The following is a 16,033-nucleotide window of genomic DNA, read 5'->3' on the forward strand; positions in this document are numbered from 1 at the left end:
ACAATGCTAAAAGACAAAATAATCAATTTTGCTGTGTAAAAGATTAACCAATTTACTCATCTGATTTTGCTAAGAAATTACAAGCAGAGAGAGGCCTGAAAGGACTGTGTTGCACTTCATTCACAGCAAACAACTGTTTTGGAAAGTTTGAATTCTAAACAATATTGAATATCCTGCCGTTGGACTAAACATACCAGAAAGGAAGCAGCCAGTTGGTATTTTTAAAATGAAAAATATATTCTGCAGAAAGCTCTCAATATGCATTTTAAGGCACAATGCTGACCAAAATTGATCAGTGCAGACCTAACAAGGATATCATCACAAGATTAGAAAACAACATTCTGGTTTTCAATTAAGCCATCAAAATGATACAATAAGGTAAGGCCAGATGACCACTACAGCCTCAAAAGCATTGTAACTCTTTAAAGATTAATTATTCTGCCTCTAAAAATTTCAGGTTTGTCTTTTTATTTTAATAGTGAAAAGCCTACCTTCCAATTCAAATCTGGACGAGTGAGTGGAATAAATCTTCCATCAAACATGTGTGAAAATGGCCCATGACCTTAAATATAAAGATTACACAGTCTGAGACATAGCTGTCAGCAAAAATTTCTTGAGCAAGCTTAGGATCTGAATTCTCCTGTATTTGACTTTTCTTGACACATCACAGAGTCTCAGACTGGTTTGGGTTGGAACAGACATTAAAGATCATCTCATTCAGACCTCTGCTATGGCCAGGGACACCTTCCACTATCCCAGGCTGCTCCAAGCCCTCTCCAACCTGGCCTTGAATACTTCCAAGGATAGGGTGGCCACAGCTTCTCTGGGCAACCTGTGCCAGGACTTCCCCACCCTCACAGGGAAGAATTCTTACCAATATCTCATCTAACCCTGCCTCTGCCAGTGGGAAGCCATTCCTTCTTGTCCTGTCACTCCAAGCCCCTGTCCAAAGTCCCTCTGAGCTCTCCTGGAACCACTTTTACGTGGTCTAAGGCCTCCCTAGAGCCTCCTCTCCTCCAGGCTGAGCACCCCCAGCCCTCCCAGCCTGGCTCCAGCCCTTTGTGTATCTCCAAGGCCTTGGGGCAATTTTGGGGTGCATAAGTAGCATCCCATCCTTATGCTGGAGCACAGGGCTGGTGGCAGCTCTGCAGGTGGGGCTGTCACCTGAGCAAGGCAGAGGGGCAGAATCCCCCCCCACCTCTGCCCATGCTGGGGATCAGCCCAGCACAAAGGGGGTTCTGGGTGAAGAGGGTCCCATGGAGAGTCGGCTGAGTACCGACAACCACACCAACATGGCTCCACGTCCTTCTGCTTTATTCAGCAACTTTGGAATATTTATGCCTCTCTCTGCACTGCCTCGCGCCACTACTGCTTAATGCTCATTGGTGAAGTGGCTGCATTCACACATACATGTTATTTGCTGATTGGTTGTCACGCTAGAAGCATTTTCAGCTAAGGTGTGCTAAATTAGCAGTTCCCAAAATGTGCCTGGCATCTGGCCTCGTCCTGGCACAATGCTCATTTTTTCCTGTTGTATCCATTCAAGGACAGTACATGGTCTATCTTGTTTTGAGGACAGTACATGGTCTTCAAAGTAACTCTGTAATCTGCAGGCCAGGGTCGTCCAATTCTTGTAAAAGTATGCCCTTGCGTGCCCTTGTTCTGCCAAGAATTCTTCTACATCTGGGCTGCCTCTGGTCCTATCTTACCCATCAATGCCCCCAAGATTCTTCTCCTGAGGGCTGCTCTCTATCCACTGTCTGCCCCTCGAGCCTGTCCAGGTCCCTCTGGATGCCCCATCCCTTCCCTCCATGTGACTCCATCACACAGCTCGGTGCTCTTGGCAAACTGCCCAAGGGTGCATCGATCCCACTGTCCCCATCACTGACAGAGATATTCAATAGCACCAGCCCCCACTCCTCACTGGGCTCCACCTGGACATTGAGCCTGTAACCACCACTCTGAGTGCAACCATCCAGATAATTCCTTCCCCATCACCTGCGAGGAAGACTCGGGTATAACAAGTACACTTTCCTAAGATATTTCAAGTACTACTGCACTTAACAGCCAGTACCAGCACCTACACCACAGGCAGTACTGCAGCAACACTGAGAATATTAAATTATTCTGTGTCAGCTCTGAGGAAAAGAAGTAGTTTATGAAATAAATGTTACAATTTTTGAAAGGAACACTATTTTTCATTCTGAAATGTTTGAAGAGACCTGGAGAAACCACAGAAAGAAGTGGACATTTCAGCCACTGAGGGCAGAACTCTAAGCACCATTTGGAAACAGGACAAAACACTAGCTAAGAGTGGCTACAGATTCAGGTGGAACTGTCTCCACAGATGTATTCCAGACCAAACAGAACAGATAAAACCTGTCTTGGAATATGGCCATGCATTAAGCAGCCCAAACCAGCTCACATGTTCTGACTCACAGCCAGCTTTTCATCCTGGTTAGCTTTCCAAGAGCAAGAACCCATCTCAGGTGCTTCTTACCCAAATCATGACAAAGCCCAGCAATTTCTACACAGAGGATGTCTCGCTCAGTTATATCCAGGTCTGGTTGTCTCTCCTTCAGTGCACGAACCAGACATCCCGCAAGGTAGCCAACCCTGTTGCAAGACGAAAAGAAAGAAATATAGCATTGGTTTAGGATGAACTCTGTTTTGCTCCATTAAGTCACAGCCCTTATCTGAGAGGCAGCATACAAAGAATACCCAACCCTGACGTGGGAGAAAATCACAAACTGCTTCCTGTAGCAGTTTTAGTCCTCCAAAAGCAAAAAAGCATGGGATACCATGCCCAAATGGATACCATGCCCAAATAACAGAGGCTCTAGAGTATCCTGCAGTATTTCATAACACACAACCCCATGGTAGCTGTGTAAGGGAACAGCAGTGCACCACTGACAGTGAGAATCTTAAAGCAACTCAGCTTACACTGAATCCTTGAATTCCAGCCAGGGCAAAAGGCAAAGGTCCATACCAGTCACCAAAGCATTTGGTACTCTTTTCAAACTGCTGCTTTATTAATAGCTCATGACAATTATTTCCCTTCTTCTCATTCATTTTAGATTTGAGAATTTATTTAATTGAATGGGCACAAAACCAGCAGGAGCAAATATATGGCACACCGTCCCATAAACTATTTATCATAACCTCTGCACAAACCTCTTTTTCTACTTGCCTCAACAGCTCCCCTTTCAGAACAGCTTAAAGCAAGACAAGGACAAGGTAATAATTAGTTCTGTGATAAGGTAATATGTTTCATTACTCCAAATTTCACCATTTGATGGCTTTTTAGTAGACCAATAAGCACACAAAGCTCAGTTCTTCTATTTGTAACACTGTAGAAATCTTTGGCATTATATACAATGGAGAACAACTGCCCTAAATTTAACTCAATGGAACTGTTCAAAAGAAAAGCTGCTGATAGAACTGAAGTTTTCAGACTTCAACCACATTTATATTCAACCACATTTCTGCCCTTTTGGTTTACCAGATGCATCAATCCAGGCTGCCTCAGTCATCTCATCCTTTTGCGAACAGCCATTTGAATCTCATTATAAGTAAGCCAGATTTACTCCACAATATTTCAGCAACAACAAAAGCAACTTTAGGCTGGCCAAATCACCTGAATAAAAACCACTTACAAGCTTAATTTTAATTTAATAACTGCTCTTTGAGATATACCCTTAAACAAGCTCAAATTTGTCATTCATCAGCTTTCCTGAGGAGTGTGAATGACCTAGTAACACTCTATGAATCCTTGTGTCTATCATATTTCTGCTTAATGGAATGACAGCTATCAGCCTCACAACCTGCCATGGATTGCATGAAGCACATCTACCTACAAAGGCAAACATTACAGATCAAACTCATTTTGGCTGTACTGGATGATGTGCGGGGATTACAACTGTCTGCCAGATCATAAGAGTAGCCCTGGCACACCTACTAAGTTTATGCTTTAAAACTTGTATTTTGACTGGAGGAACATAAAACACAGTTTTCAGCTAACATTATTCTTAGAATAATAAAGGGTGAGGAAGGAAATCTAACACTGACCCATCTTGGTTTGTTTATCTGTCTTTATTAAAAGAAATTCGAGGGAACAGCCCACAATGACATGGACTATCCAGGAACATTTGAGACCAGAAACACCCCCCAGCAGTTTTCACCAGTGCTCAGACAGCAATGCCCCGTGGCTGGCACTCCACAGCAGCAGAACCAAACAGGGATATCCAGATGCCACAGATGCATCAGAGGCAGCACCTTACCCCAGGGAGTGTTCAAAGCGGTTGTGAGAGGCTCCTGGAAAAACAAAGTACGTTCCGCCCAGCTGCTTGATGTACCGGAGGCGCTGGAACTGAGGGGTGTCGATGATCCGAACCAGCAGGGGATGCAACTCAATGTGCCCATGAATAGGATCATTAAAAACCTACAGAAGTAAGAAAAAAAAAAATTAAAATTTGACTTTGAAAAGAAACAGGCACCAAGGTAAAAGATATCTAGAATGGTCAGGTATTTGGTTGGAGAGACTGTTCATCTTCTGTAAAACAGACATATCCTGCCAACTCTATATCAAGATCTATCACAGAATCATAGGAAGGTTGGGGCTGGAAGGGACCTTAAAAATCACCTTGTTCTAACATACTACCATAGGCAGGGATGCCTTCTACTAGACTAGGCTGCTCCAAGCCCTGTCCAATCTGACCCTAAACACTTCCAGGCACAGGGCATCCTCAACCTCTCTGCGCAACCAAATTTATCTTGGAGAACTACTAAAGCTTGACACCAAAAAGTTAAAACTGCCTATTTCACATAGCAAGGGAAGTCAAAATGACTAAAAATGTTATCTCCAACTGCGTAATTCCAAAACTTAACACCTGTGAAAACTGCTGTCTTTATTTATCTCCTATTCCAATTAAAGCAGCATACTGCAATGCATGTCTGAGATAGCCAATAAAAGTGTTTGCCCGGATACTGTTCATGCTTTTAAAATCAAATGCAATATTGCTGGGTGGAAATTATGATTGTTACTTTTTTCTTAAAACAAAATATAAACCCCCAAAATGACCAAAATATGAAATAAGTACTTCCTGACAAGCACATATTTTTAGCACATATTTTATCTCAGTAACTAGAGGGACTCAAGTAGAAAAGGTTAACACATTTAATCTTTAACCTTTGCTGTTAAACTGCAGGTAAAACCATTCCATCACACACATATCTTGGTAAAATACTGAGGCAAATAAGGGTTACCTGTGCTCTCTACCCTTGGTCACTGAGCTGGGAGGGCTCTAGCAGATATGCAGACTACTACAGAACAGGCACAGCCCTGGCCAGTTGGAGCAACACACACCACTGGGAGAAACAGCTGGACACAGGAAACAGTGACAGCAAGGAGGAGTCTGTTAACTCAGGCCTGGGGAAAAACTAATAAAATAAACCAAGGGGAGGCTCTACACAAAGGGATGTGAAAGGGAGCTTCTCCAACATATGTCAAACAGCTCTTCTGCTCATTTAATCCCTCACAACCTGGAGGTGCGCACCGAAAGCTTCCACATGATGATTCTATTGTTTCTTCTAGTTAATGTGGTTTTTCACAGATCACCACTACCAAGGGCCCAGAGTTTGCTGCTGTGCAAAGGAAAGGCACCAGCCAAGAAGGGGGAGGCAGAGAGAGGGAGCAGAGCCCTGTGCAGGGCTTGGGGCAGGACCTGGTCATGGTGTCCCCATAGCATGTCCCCATACCTTCATCACCTCCATGTGCTGCTGTTGCATCTGTGTCAGGCACGCCAGCACTTCCAGTCGCTCAGCTGGGCAGCTAGGAAGGAAAAAGAGACACTGAGAGCCAAGTCTGCAATGCACGTCCCTTTACAATTTGCAGTACATATGGAATTACTCATGCACATTCACATTACTTTGATGTTCCTTGATGGAAGAAGACTGCAACTGCAACTTTTTCAGAAAAATATTGAAAGCATTTATCCTTCTAAAATCAAGTATAGAAGGAAGGAAACAAATAGCTACAGAACATGTCTGTAGAACAGTGTAAGTGCTTCTACCACTTACACAGAACTGAGAAATAAAACCACCAGGAAAACTGATGAAAAAAATTGTGTAAACCACACCTAGTGTCCTTTAAGCTTATTCAGATGCTGCACGTTGCTTTCCCATAACTGACACTTTTTAAGGATGCAAAACTTCCTTAAACTAGAATGTCAGAGTCCCAACAAATTATTTTTATAAAAATTTCTCGTAGTTAGTCAACTGTCTATTAATAGTTTAATTTTGTCAAATTAACTTGAATTTTACATAAATTAATTTCAACTCCAGCAGGAAAACCACTGCAGTTTAAAACATGTTCCAATTTTGCTGAGACTGATTCTTCTATTTTGCAAAGATATTTTGCTGTCATTTTTAATAAATTATTAAAGGTCCCCTTCACAACACACAGCTAAACTTCCAGTGCAGATACTCTGCTGTAGGCACAGCAGCCTAAGAGCACAGGTGGGATAAGTCTGGAGAGAGAGAGAGATAATATGCCCTATCACACTTACTTTTACTAACTCTATCTGCAAGCTTTGCCCTTGAGCTAAATGGATTCAGCCTCAGTAGGACAGCAAACACTACGACGAGAAAATACTTTTCCTCCCAGCAGTTAACCACAGAGATTGGTTTGATATCAGCCTTTCAACATAAAATTTAACATAAAATAAGACTATAAAGTGTCAACGATCAGGAAAAAGTACTGCTTGATGCACTACGTATTCTCATCTGAATCATTTAATAATTCACTATCCCTAAAATATTAAAGGCATGTGATGTTTGAGCTGTTGGTGAGCAGTGTTTCTCTCAACCACTTGGTGTTGCTTTCCCTAACAGGGAGCTCTTGGGCTGTAGCTGCTGCTCAGACTGCCACAAGGCAGTGCTGGAGCACCTCTCCTATGCAGACAGGCCGAGAGAGCTGGGGCTGTGCAGCCTGGAGAAGGGAAGTCTGCATGAAGACCTCCCTGAAGCCTCCCAATACCTTTAGGAGACCCATACAAAGGAGGGAGAGGGACTTAGAAGAGCAGATACTGTCAGGACAGGGCCAATGGTTTTAAACTGGCAGAGGCCAGGGTCAGATTGGGTATTAGGAAAAAATTGTTCCCTGTGAGGGTGCTGAAGTCCTGGCACAGGTTGCCCAGAGCAGCTGGGCACCCCATCCCTGGAAGTGTCCAAGGCCAGGTTGGACAGGGGTTGAAGCAGCCTGGGATAGCAGAAGATGTCCCAGTCTGTGGCAGGGGTCTAAATGAGATGATCAATAAGGTCAACCCAAACCATTCCACAATTCTAAGATGAAAAGCTCCCTTGGTGATGCCCAGACCAGCATGTGTTCCATGATACTCTGAGGGCAAAGAAATCAACATTGTGACCAGCAGCTATTAAACTAAGATAATGAATGCTTTTAACAACTTATTTTTCACACAGAATCACAGAATTAACCAGGTTGGAAAAGATCTTTGAGATCATTAAGTCCAACCTATGACCTAACATCACCTTATCAACTAAACTATGGCACTAAGTGACACATCCAGTGTTTTTAAATATCTCCATGGATGATGACTCCTCCACCTCCCTCCTGGGCAGCCCATCCCATCCCAATGCCCAATCATTCCTTCTGTTAAGGATTTTTTCCTAATGTCTAGCCTAAACTCATCTTGGCACAGCTTAAGATTGTGTCCTCTTGTCCTGTCACTTGTTGCCTGGGAGAAGGTAGCTCCTGTCAGGTAGTTGTAGAGAGTGGTAAGGTCTCCTTACCTGAGCCTCCTCTCCTCCAGGCTAAACAACCCCAGCTCCCTCAGCCACTCCTCATAAGGCTTGAGTTCCAGACCCTTCACCAGCCTTGTTGCCTTTCTCCAGACGTGCTCCAGCATCTCAACATCCTTCCTAAATTGGGGGGCCCAGAACTGGACACAGCACTCAAGGTGTGGCCCAACCAGCACAGGGGAAGAATCACTTCCTTAGTTCTGCTGGCCCCACTATTTGTATTTTAATATGCTCTGTTCAGATCTGTCATCTGGCAACCCCTTGTGCCCCACCCTGGGCTCCAAGAAGGATTGTTGTGGATTAACCCCAGACAGGAACTCAGTCCCACACAGCCACTCGTTGCTCTGGTGGGATGAGGAGAAGAATTGGGAAAAGATTAGACCCTGCATGCTGGCTACTGGTGTGACCAATTGCCTGGATGCCCCACCTTCCCTGCTCTTCATCCTCCTTCAGATAGAAAACAGCTGCAGGGCATTTTTCACCTGAAGTCTACAAGGCCAGACCCCCCTAAGCAAGACAAATCCTGTTAATACAGAAAACTGTAGTTTTCCAGGACTCTGCATTTCCTCTAACAGTCAAAGCAGCATTACTGATGGCTGCTTGGAAATGGTGACAACTGGCACTTCCTCATCCACTCTCCTCCCTGCTTGATCCATACCCTCCTTCATGCCACAGGTCACAAGGACCAGAAAATCCCTTTCCTGTACCCAAAGAGGTCAGCCAGACAGCCCCACTCATCATCTGTGTTCAGCACTCTGTACATCACAGGAAACATCCATTGCCAGCAACATGAGAACACCTGGGAAACTCACTGCACTGCCCAAGCTCTCCTCTCTGAACATCCAGGAACCCAGGGAACTAAAGACATGCATTCATTAGTGGCCTGTCACAGAGAAATGACCCAACTTACTGCAGGACAGTGTGCAGTGGACAGCAAAAGAATTGTTCTTACTGCAAAGTGAGAGATGTTTACAAAAAGCAGAATGCTTGAGCAATTTCTCATCCAACTCTCACCAGTTTCAGCTTAACAGAAACAAGATGTCAGATCTCACAGAAGGAAACTTATACAAAGTTAACAATATCTTATACAAAGAAAACCCACAAGCCACCTGTAAACCCATCACCATCTGCTCTCCACGTCAACTGAGAGGTCTCCACAGTCCTGTGCCCCCATCACCTGTATCCCATGCTGAGGGACCCTGGCTACCCCATCCTGCTGCCCATGTTCTGCACTGACAGACAGTCTCTGCCTCCCCAGACTGGCTGCACATGTCCAGTGTGTCCTGGACACATGATGCTCCTTTCCTGCTAGAAGCAACCAGCCTCCAGGCAAATCCTAAATAAAACTAGACATCAGCTTGTCATTTCAGTCAGGCAATTACCTGGTACTTCAGCAATAAACAAAGCCTTCAGGTGCCTTCCACGACATCACAGCATTTCTACCTGCACACTTCAAACTGCTACAGTTAAACTCCTCTTCCACAAAAAGAGAAATCAAAAATACCTTATACACTCCAGCACGTCTTACCTTGTCCAAAGCACAGGACTTCTGCCTTGTCCTGCTGCGTCACACCAGCTTTTTATTCTCTTCTAATACTCACACCCAGACACCCGCCCTTTCCCACTCCCCTTTGCACGCTGATGTCTCAATAAAACAGCGGAAGAGCCCTTCAGCCCCAGCACAGCATGAGCTCAGACGAGCCTTCAGCCAAGGAGCCAACAGCAAAGTGCTCTAACCCCCAGCAGAAAGCACAGCTCTGCACTTGTGTGCACCTGCCAGATTACACACCCCAGCTTACCTCAGGGTTACCAACCACAACATCAGCAAACAGCTGGAGCCAGCACGTGGGTTTTGAGACAAATTTGAAGGAAACAGTATAAACAAGGTTAACAAAGGAGTAAAGAAAAGACATTACAAGATTAAAAACCACCAGGAAGTATGTGGTGAGCAAGCAGGCTCACATCCAGTAGAGGGGAGCAAAAAAGGATTCCCGGTGGGGCAGAGAAGGGGCAAAGGGGCCTTTCCAACACACAGAACAGCAGGACAGATTCATACTCTTTGCTGTTACAGAAAAGCAAGAAAATATATTTGCATATTTGCCACCAGAAAGATAAAAGGGTTTTGGGCCCAGTCGTCCCTCACTGTTGGGAACAATCCTTTACACACTTTAGAACAGCACCCAGTGTCCCCGTGTTTGTGGCAGGTGACCATTACCAGCCGGGCTGCCTGCTCTGGACTGCTCCGGGCAGCAAGGACTCGGCCACTCACCCACAGGCCCCTATTCTGCCAGAACACACTACAGAAGTGTTCTGCCAGAACACTTCTTTTTCCACAGCAGCCCATGCTCCAGTCGGCACAACAGAGAGCCAAGTGCTGCAAGGCTGACCTGTCAATGCCCGGGATTTCTCCAAAGGAGACGGGTGACACTCCGCCTCTCCCGAGCAGCGCCTTCCGCTCTGTCAAACATCGGGACCGCTGTCGTTCCTGGAGTCGGAGCAGCAGCAACTTCAGGCAGCAAAGTAAGTTCCTATCAGAACCTGGAGCTCACACTTGCGTTCCCAGCTACACTTCAAAGGTCACTGTGCTACCCCAGGTGATTTTCATAAAACCTTTCTAAAGGATCGAGGTTTTTTGCTTCTCATGGTTATTTGGGCAGCAAGAGTCCGCGCCGTGGTTGTGCTGGGATCAGCCGGAAACGGGAACTGCTCTGAGAGTCTGGCATCGGCCCCATGGAGCCCGTTCCCTCGCCCTCCCCCGCACAGTTCCGCTCGAGGCGTTGGGGGCGGCCGCGGCCTAGAGCCGGGCCGAGCTGGGCCACGCGCGTGTGCGGCCGCTCCCCGCGGCTTCGGCCCCCCTTTCCCCGCGGGCGGCGCTCACCAGACGCGGATGAGCTCGGGGGCGCAGGCCGGCAGGTCCAGCAGCATCCTCCCGGTGACCCCGCTCTCTGCGGGAGCAAGAGAAGCGTCAGCGCCAGCGGCCGGGCCACATGGCCACGGCCGCGGCTCCGGCCCCGGCCCCGGCCCGCCGTACCTCGGAAGCGGCGCAGCAGGCTGGGATCGCCCACGCCGCAGCGGGCGAGGTGCTGGCAGAGCCACTCCGTGTCCCACAGCCGCGGGTCGCTGCGGTCGCTGCCGGAGCCGCGGGGCCCCTCGCACCGCGCGCGCTTGGCGGGAGCGCCCGCCGGGCTCCCCATCCCGCACCGCCACCGCGCAGGCGCCACCGGCCTGGGGGTCGGCGCGCGGTGACGTCACCGCCTCTCGCGGCCCCTTGGCCGCGCCCGGTCATGGCGGCCGGCCCGGCTGAGGGGCCCGGGAGCCGCTGCAGCCCCGGGTGGAGCCTCCGCCGGCCCACAGAGCCCGCCGCACCCCACAGGGCGGCAGGGTCCCCCCTGGGGCCCGCCGATGCGTGCTCGCCGCGGCGACCCTGCTCTGGGGGATTCACGTGGACCACCTGGAACCCTGCACTGCCGCTCATCGTCCCAAATCCCAGGCATCCCCGCAAACGGCAGCTGCCTCGTGGGGCTCCCAAAGGAAGCGATGCCTCGGCACTGCTGCCTTCAAACAGCACTGCTGAACCCGAACTCGTTCAGGATCTCATTCCCAAGACATCATGGGCCATGGAAGCAGCCTCACCACAGCTGCCAGGTGCCCCGTTGCCCCCAGCCATGGTAATGGACACCACAGCCATCCCAGGCAGAGACATGGGCTGGTTTTTATGTATTTTGTTCTCATGTAATTCTCAATATCCATGAAAACAGCTCAGCGGCCCAAGGCCTCTGAGTGCCACGAAGGGCACAGAAGGGGCCTAAAACTTTGGCTCCCCATTACAGACCCCACAGAGCAAGGCTGGCAAATTCTCTGCTGCCTTGATCCACCCCGCCAGCCTTCTCAGAGCTGTGTCTGCCACACGTGCAGCTGCACACGGTGCCCGATGGACCAGATACTCTCACCAGCACATCTTCTGGGGGAGCCCACTCACTGCTGCCAGCAGCCCCATGGACTAAGGGTGTGCCAGGCACTCCTTGGGGAAAGCCTGTCGCTCCACTGCCATCACCAGCACCGATGGGCATCCCAGAGATCCAGGCCCCTGGACACCTCCAAGCTCCCTGTGTGAGGCAGCAGTTCTGTGATGCCCAACACGTGCTATTGTTTCTCACATTGTGCTCACTGCCATGCTGCATGGGCTCCCACGGGGAAGGTTACATGTTATCCCTCAGCAGTATGCTTACATGTGCTGGGTCTACATGGCCACATTTGGGGAACAAGGAGGGCAGTGGTGGCCTCTGTACATCAACACCAGAAGCTGTTCCTATGTTGGGCAGAGCTGGCTCAAGAGGCCTCCAAGATAAATGCACTGTGGCACAGCTGTAGCTGGGAGGAGAAGCCACAGCCCTGCAAGCCCCAAGGCCAGGGAAGGAGGGGCAGGAGGTGCTCCGGGCACCAGAGCAGAGATTGCCCTGCAGCCCGTGGTGCAGGCCATGGTGAGGCAGATCCACCCTGCAGCCCAGGGAGAACCCCACGCTGGAGCAATTGGACATGCCCTGGAGGAAGCTGTGGCCCGTGGAGAGCCCACACAGGAGCAGGATCCCGGCAGGAACTTCAGCTGTGGGGAGATCCCGTGCTGCAGCAGGGACAGAACGTGAGGCGGAAGGGGCAGCAGGGACAGAGCATTACAAATTACTCCTCCTCCTTCCCCATCCCCCTGCAACACTTGCAGAGAGAGGAGAAAGGGCAGTCAAGCATGAACTTGAGTTTAAGCAAAAGGGCTGAGTGGGGAGAAGGTGATTTTAGTTTTGGTTTTGTGTCTCATTATCCTACTCTATTTTTAATTGGAAATCAAATTATCTTCCTCAGTTCCTGTCTTTTGCCCATGATGGTGGCTGGTGAGTGATCTCCCTGTCTCAATCTCAAAGCTGTTTTGTGGTATTTTCTCCCCACTCTGCTGAGGAGGGGAGGTGAGAGCGTGGCTGAGTGACCTGGCAGCCAGCCACAAGCCAATGCAACGCATATCTGGAGTTGCTGTGTCCTCCTCCCCACTTCCTTCTCCCTTTCAGATGTGTAGAGGGGAGAAAAAAATGACTATAAAAACCTCCCATCATCTTAGTAATTAGTCCTTAATTTTTTTTTTCTTGAGGTCTCTGTTTCTGAGGGAAAAAGCTCACATTTTACTGTCATGCTACAGTAATTTCCTTTGTAAACAAGCATCCTGCTTTCTTACTTCTTGGCTTTAGTTAGGAAACATTATATGTACTTTGCTGTCTGATTTTCATTTGGCAGAGAGTCTTTCTCCATCCCCTCTGGGTATCTCAGTGCTGATCCATCAGCACTGAAACGAAACTGGCTGAGTCCCACCCTTTTAGAGGAAGCTTAATTCTTGGAAGCAACATGAGGAGGCAAAACCAGGCCAGATCATTAGGGAATGCAACCATACAAAATTATGTCCATCTTTCTCCATTTCCTCTGTTCTACACAAGTGACACATAAATGTCACTGGTGCTTGGCTTTTTAAGGAATAATTGATCACCAGTCCATTCTACACTTCTAAGAAGAGTCAAAAACCACTCTATATATAGCTCTACCTAAAGAAGCTTTGTGGGGAGGGGAAGGAGTTGAAGGACATACATCCTATCCACAGGCCCAATACATCTGGAGAGCTTATTAAAAAAAATAAATTAAGAGGTAGCTCATTGCATTTGTGGCCTAAAAAACAGCAAGGGAGGATTGTCCTGAAAGAACAGGACATCTGTCTTGGATGCAATCAAAAAACTGCTGACTTTGTAACATGAGATGAACACATGACACAGCAAGAGGACAGAGATTACTAGTTTCACTCTTGGGCAGAAGGAAGAAAAAGAAAAAAATACTGCACTAGGGTGTTGTTCTGAATAGCACAAATTCCTTCATAATGAAACAAAACACATGAAAAAGGGGACAGGAGGAAAAAGTTATTTTTGGACTTGTTTGTGTGCCATAGAGGTGACCTGAGTGCCTCCCCATCCCTGCCTGCTGCTGCACACACAGGAAACCCAGTCACCTCTGCTCAAGCAACGTGGCACTAAACCCAAAATTATGCCAACGAATCCACCTGCAATGGCAAGCAAAACTCAAAGCACATGGTCAAATTCAGGCTGAAGAGGAATTATTCCTGTGTAAGGGCTCTTTATTTTTTCACTTTACATGTTTCTTGTAGCACTTTCCTGGTGTTCATGGCTGGGATTGGAAGGGACTTAAAACTTTACCTCGTTCCAACTGCCCCTGCCATGGGCAGGAGAGCCCTCCTCTAGACCAGGTTGCACAAAGCCCTGTCCAACCTGGTCTCAAACACTTCCAGGGTTGGGGCATCCACCACTGGATTGACTCCCCTTGGTGGATGTAGCCATGATATTTTCTGAAAAATCCTTTCCTTAGGATTTTTTCTCCTGAGAAGCTGAGACGCCTCAGGAACAAAATGTAACCAATGATTATCTGCTGCTGTGGAATGCAACAGGTGCATCTGGGATTGGGCTCATGTGGTTGTTTCCAATTAATGGCCAGTCACAGCCAGCTGGCTCAGACTCTCTGTCCAAGCCACAAGCCTTTGTTATTGATTCTTTCTTTTTCTATTCTTAGCCAGCCTTCTGATGAAATCCTTTCTTCTATTCTTTTCATATAGTTTTAATATAATATATACAATAAAATAATAAATCAAGCCTTCTGAAACATGGAGTCAGATCCTCATCTCTCCCCTCATCCTTGGACCCTTGTGAACACTGTCACAGTGGACTCCATGAAGCAGAGCTACAAACTTGCCACCAAGGAACTGAAAAGTTCACAGCAGAGCCACCTGTGAATTGGCACCAGTTTGCTCCACAACCTCAGCTGCTTGAGCCCCATATTTACACATGAACTAGCTGAAATGTGTGTGACTAAACCCTTGCAGAGCTGTTTTTCTGTGGCTGGGAACCAGGAGGCATGATGGCATGTAAGTGAAGACAGAGAAGGTGCTTGCAGTAAAGCTGCTGCAGCCCAGGTTCCTTGTGCCTCAGCTGAGAGACAGCATTGGATCACAGGAGCACTGCTGGGGAGCACACGTGCAGGGGAAAGTGGGCTCCCTTAAACCAAATGTTCCGCATTGCTCAGGTGTACAAACCTGCAGGATGAGGCACCACGTCAGCCCTGTGCCCCAGCAGCTCTGCCCAGCCTTGTGGCTCGCATGGAGCCAGGGCAGCATGAGCCCAGGCAGGCTGGGAGCCACAAGCATTACCTGCCTCTGATGCATCTTCCTCCAGTGCATTTCTGGTCACTCAAAGAAGTTAAAAAGTTTTAGGAGTTTGGCATTGTGTTCATCTGACACCAGTTTTTCAAGAACTGCTACTTGGGAGATGAGTTCTGTGCTTATTGCAAACTTTGATTGTTGTAATCAAAGCAATCAAACTGAGTAATTACTGTAATCAAAGCAATCAAACTGAGTAATCTCTGTTTACTCGGCCTCTTTTGGCCTTAAGACACACTCAGCTTCTTTCATCTGTGATCCCAGCACTGCCTACACACTTACAGTTTCTTCATGGCTTTGTATTGTGTCCCCAGTTTCAATTCTTACCACTCCTCAGACATCAACAAAAACCCCTCATGAGTCACAAAACAGCAATACAAGAAGGGTAATTCCTAACGGGAAACTAAAGAGAAAATCAGTTTCGATTCCCCGAGTTGTTTAATTGCAGTCTAACCACAAATTTTTCTTAAGGCCACACCTTAGTACAACATTTGGAGTGTGGCAACCTATTATTAACGTAGTGCTTATATGCAAAGAGCTAGCAGATTTTTGGTATTCTCCACAGGGGTGTTAACAACTTTTTGACTCTAGAAAGCTGAGCTGTAGTAAACAGGGAAGCTCTGAATCCACTTCAAGGAGCATTAAGGAGGTGATATTTTCATATGAAGAACTGGTGAAATCCCTCAACCCCCAGTAGACAGGATGGTTTGCAAGTCTGGAATACAAGAGCCTAATTTCTGAGTTTAAGCTGCCCACAATGCTGTGCCCCGCTGGCAGGGTTACCTGCAGAAGGAAGTTTACAAAGATAAAAACCAAAAACCAGTCAGGTTTTCACAGCTACAACCCTCATCATCCCCTTCCTGGTAACTAATCCTTGGGTAAGACAAACAAACAAAGCTGGTGACTACAATGGGCCACCCAGCCAGGACCATGACACTAAGGAACATGTGTTAATCAAGCACC

At 47.5% G+C, this 16,033-nt stretch overlaps 1 protein-coding gene across 1 annotated transcript in view; it reads right to left on the reverse strand.

The window, feature by feature from the left end:
• The window catches only part of SAMHD1 (SAM and HD domain containing deoxynucleoside triphosphate triphosphohydrolase 1), a 27,478-nt gene extending 16,436 nt beyond the window's left edge, over positions 1-11,042 (reverse strand). Inside the window, exons 1-6 of the mRNA XM_071455527.1 lie at positions 10,850-11,042; positions 10,697-10,763; positions 5,758-5,830; positions 4,281-4,441; positions 2,501-2,616; positions 492-562 (exon numbers count right to left, since the gene is read on the reverse strand). Coding sequence (XP_071311628.1) covers positions 492-562; positions 2,501-2,616; positions 4,281-4,441; positions 5,758-5,830; positions 10,697-10,763; positions 10,850-11,012 — 651 coding nt within the window. The 5' untranslated portion in view covers positions 11,013-11,042. The remainder of the gene's footprint in view (positions 1-491; positions 563-2,500; positions 2,617-4,280; positions 4,442-5,757; positions 5,831-10,696; positions 10,764-10,849) is intronic.
• Between the last annotated feature and the right edge of the window lie 4,991 nt (positions 11,043-16,033).

The sequence above is a fragment of the Agelaius tricolor genome, unplaced genomic scaffold (genome assembly GCF_023055355.1).
Source record: "Agelaius tricolor isolate 1412-34295 unplaced genomic scaffold, bAgeTri1.0.p SCAF_49, whole genome shotgun sequence".
In the NCBI taxonomy this organism is placed as follows: Eukaryota; Metazoa; Chordata; class Aves; order Passeriformes; family Icteridae; genus Agelaius; species Agelaius tricolor.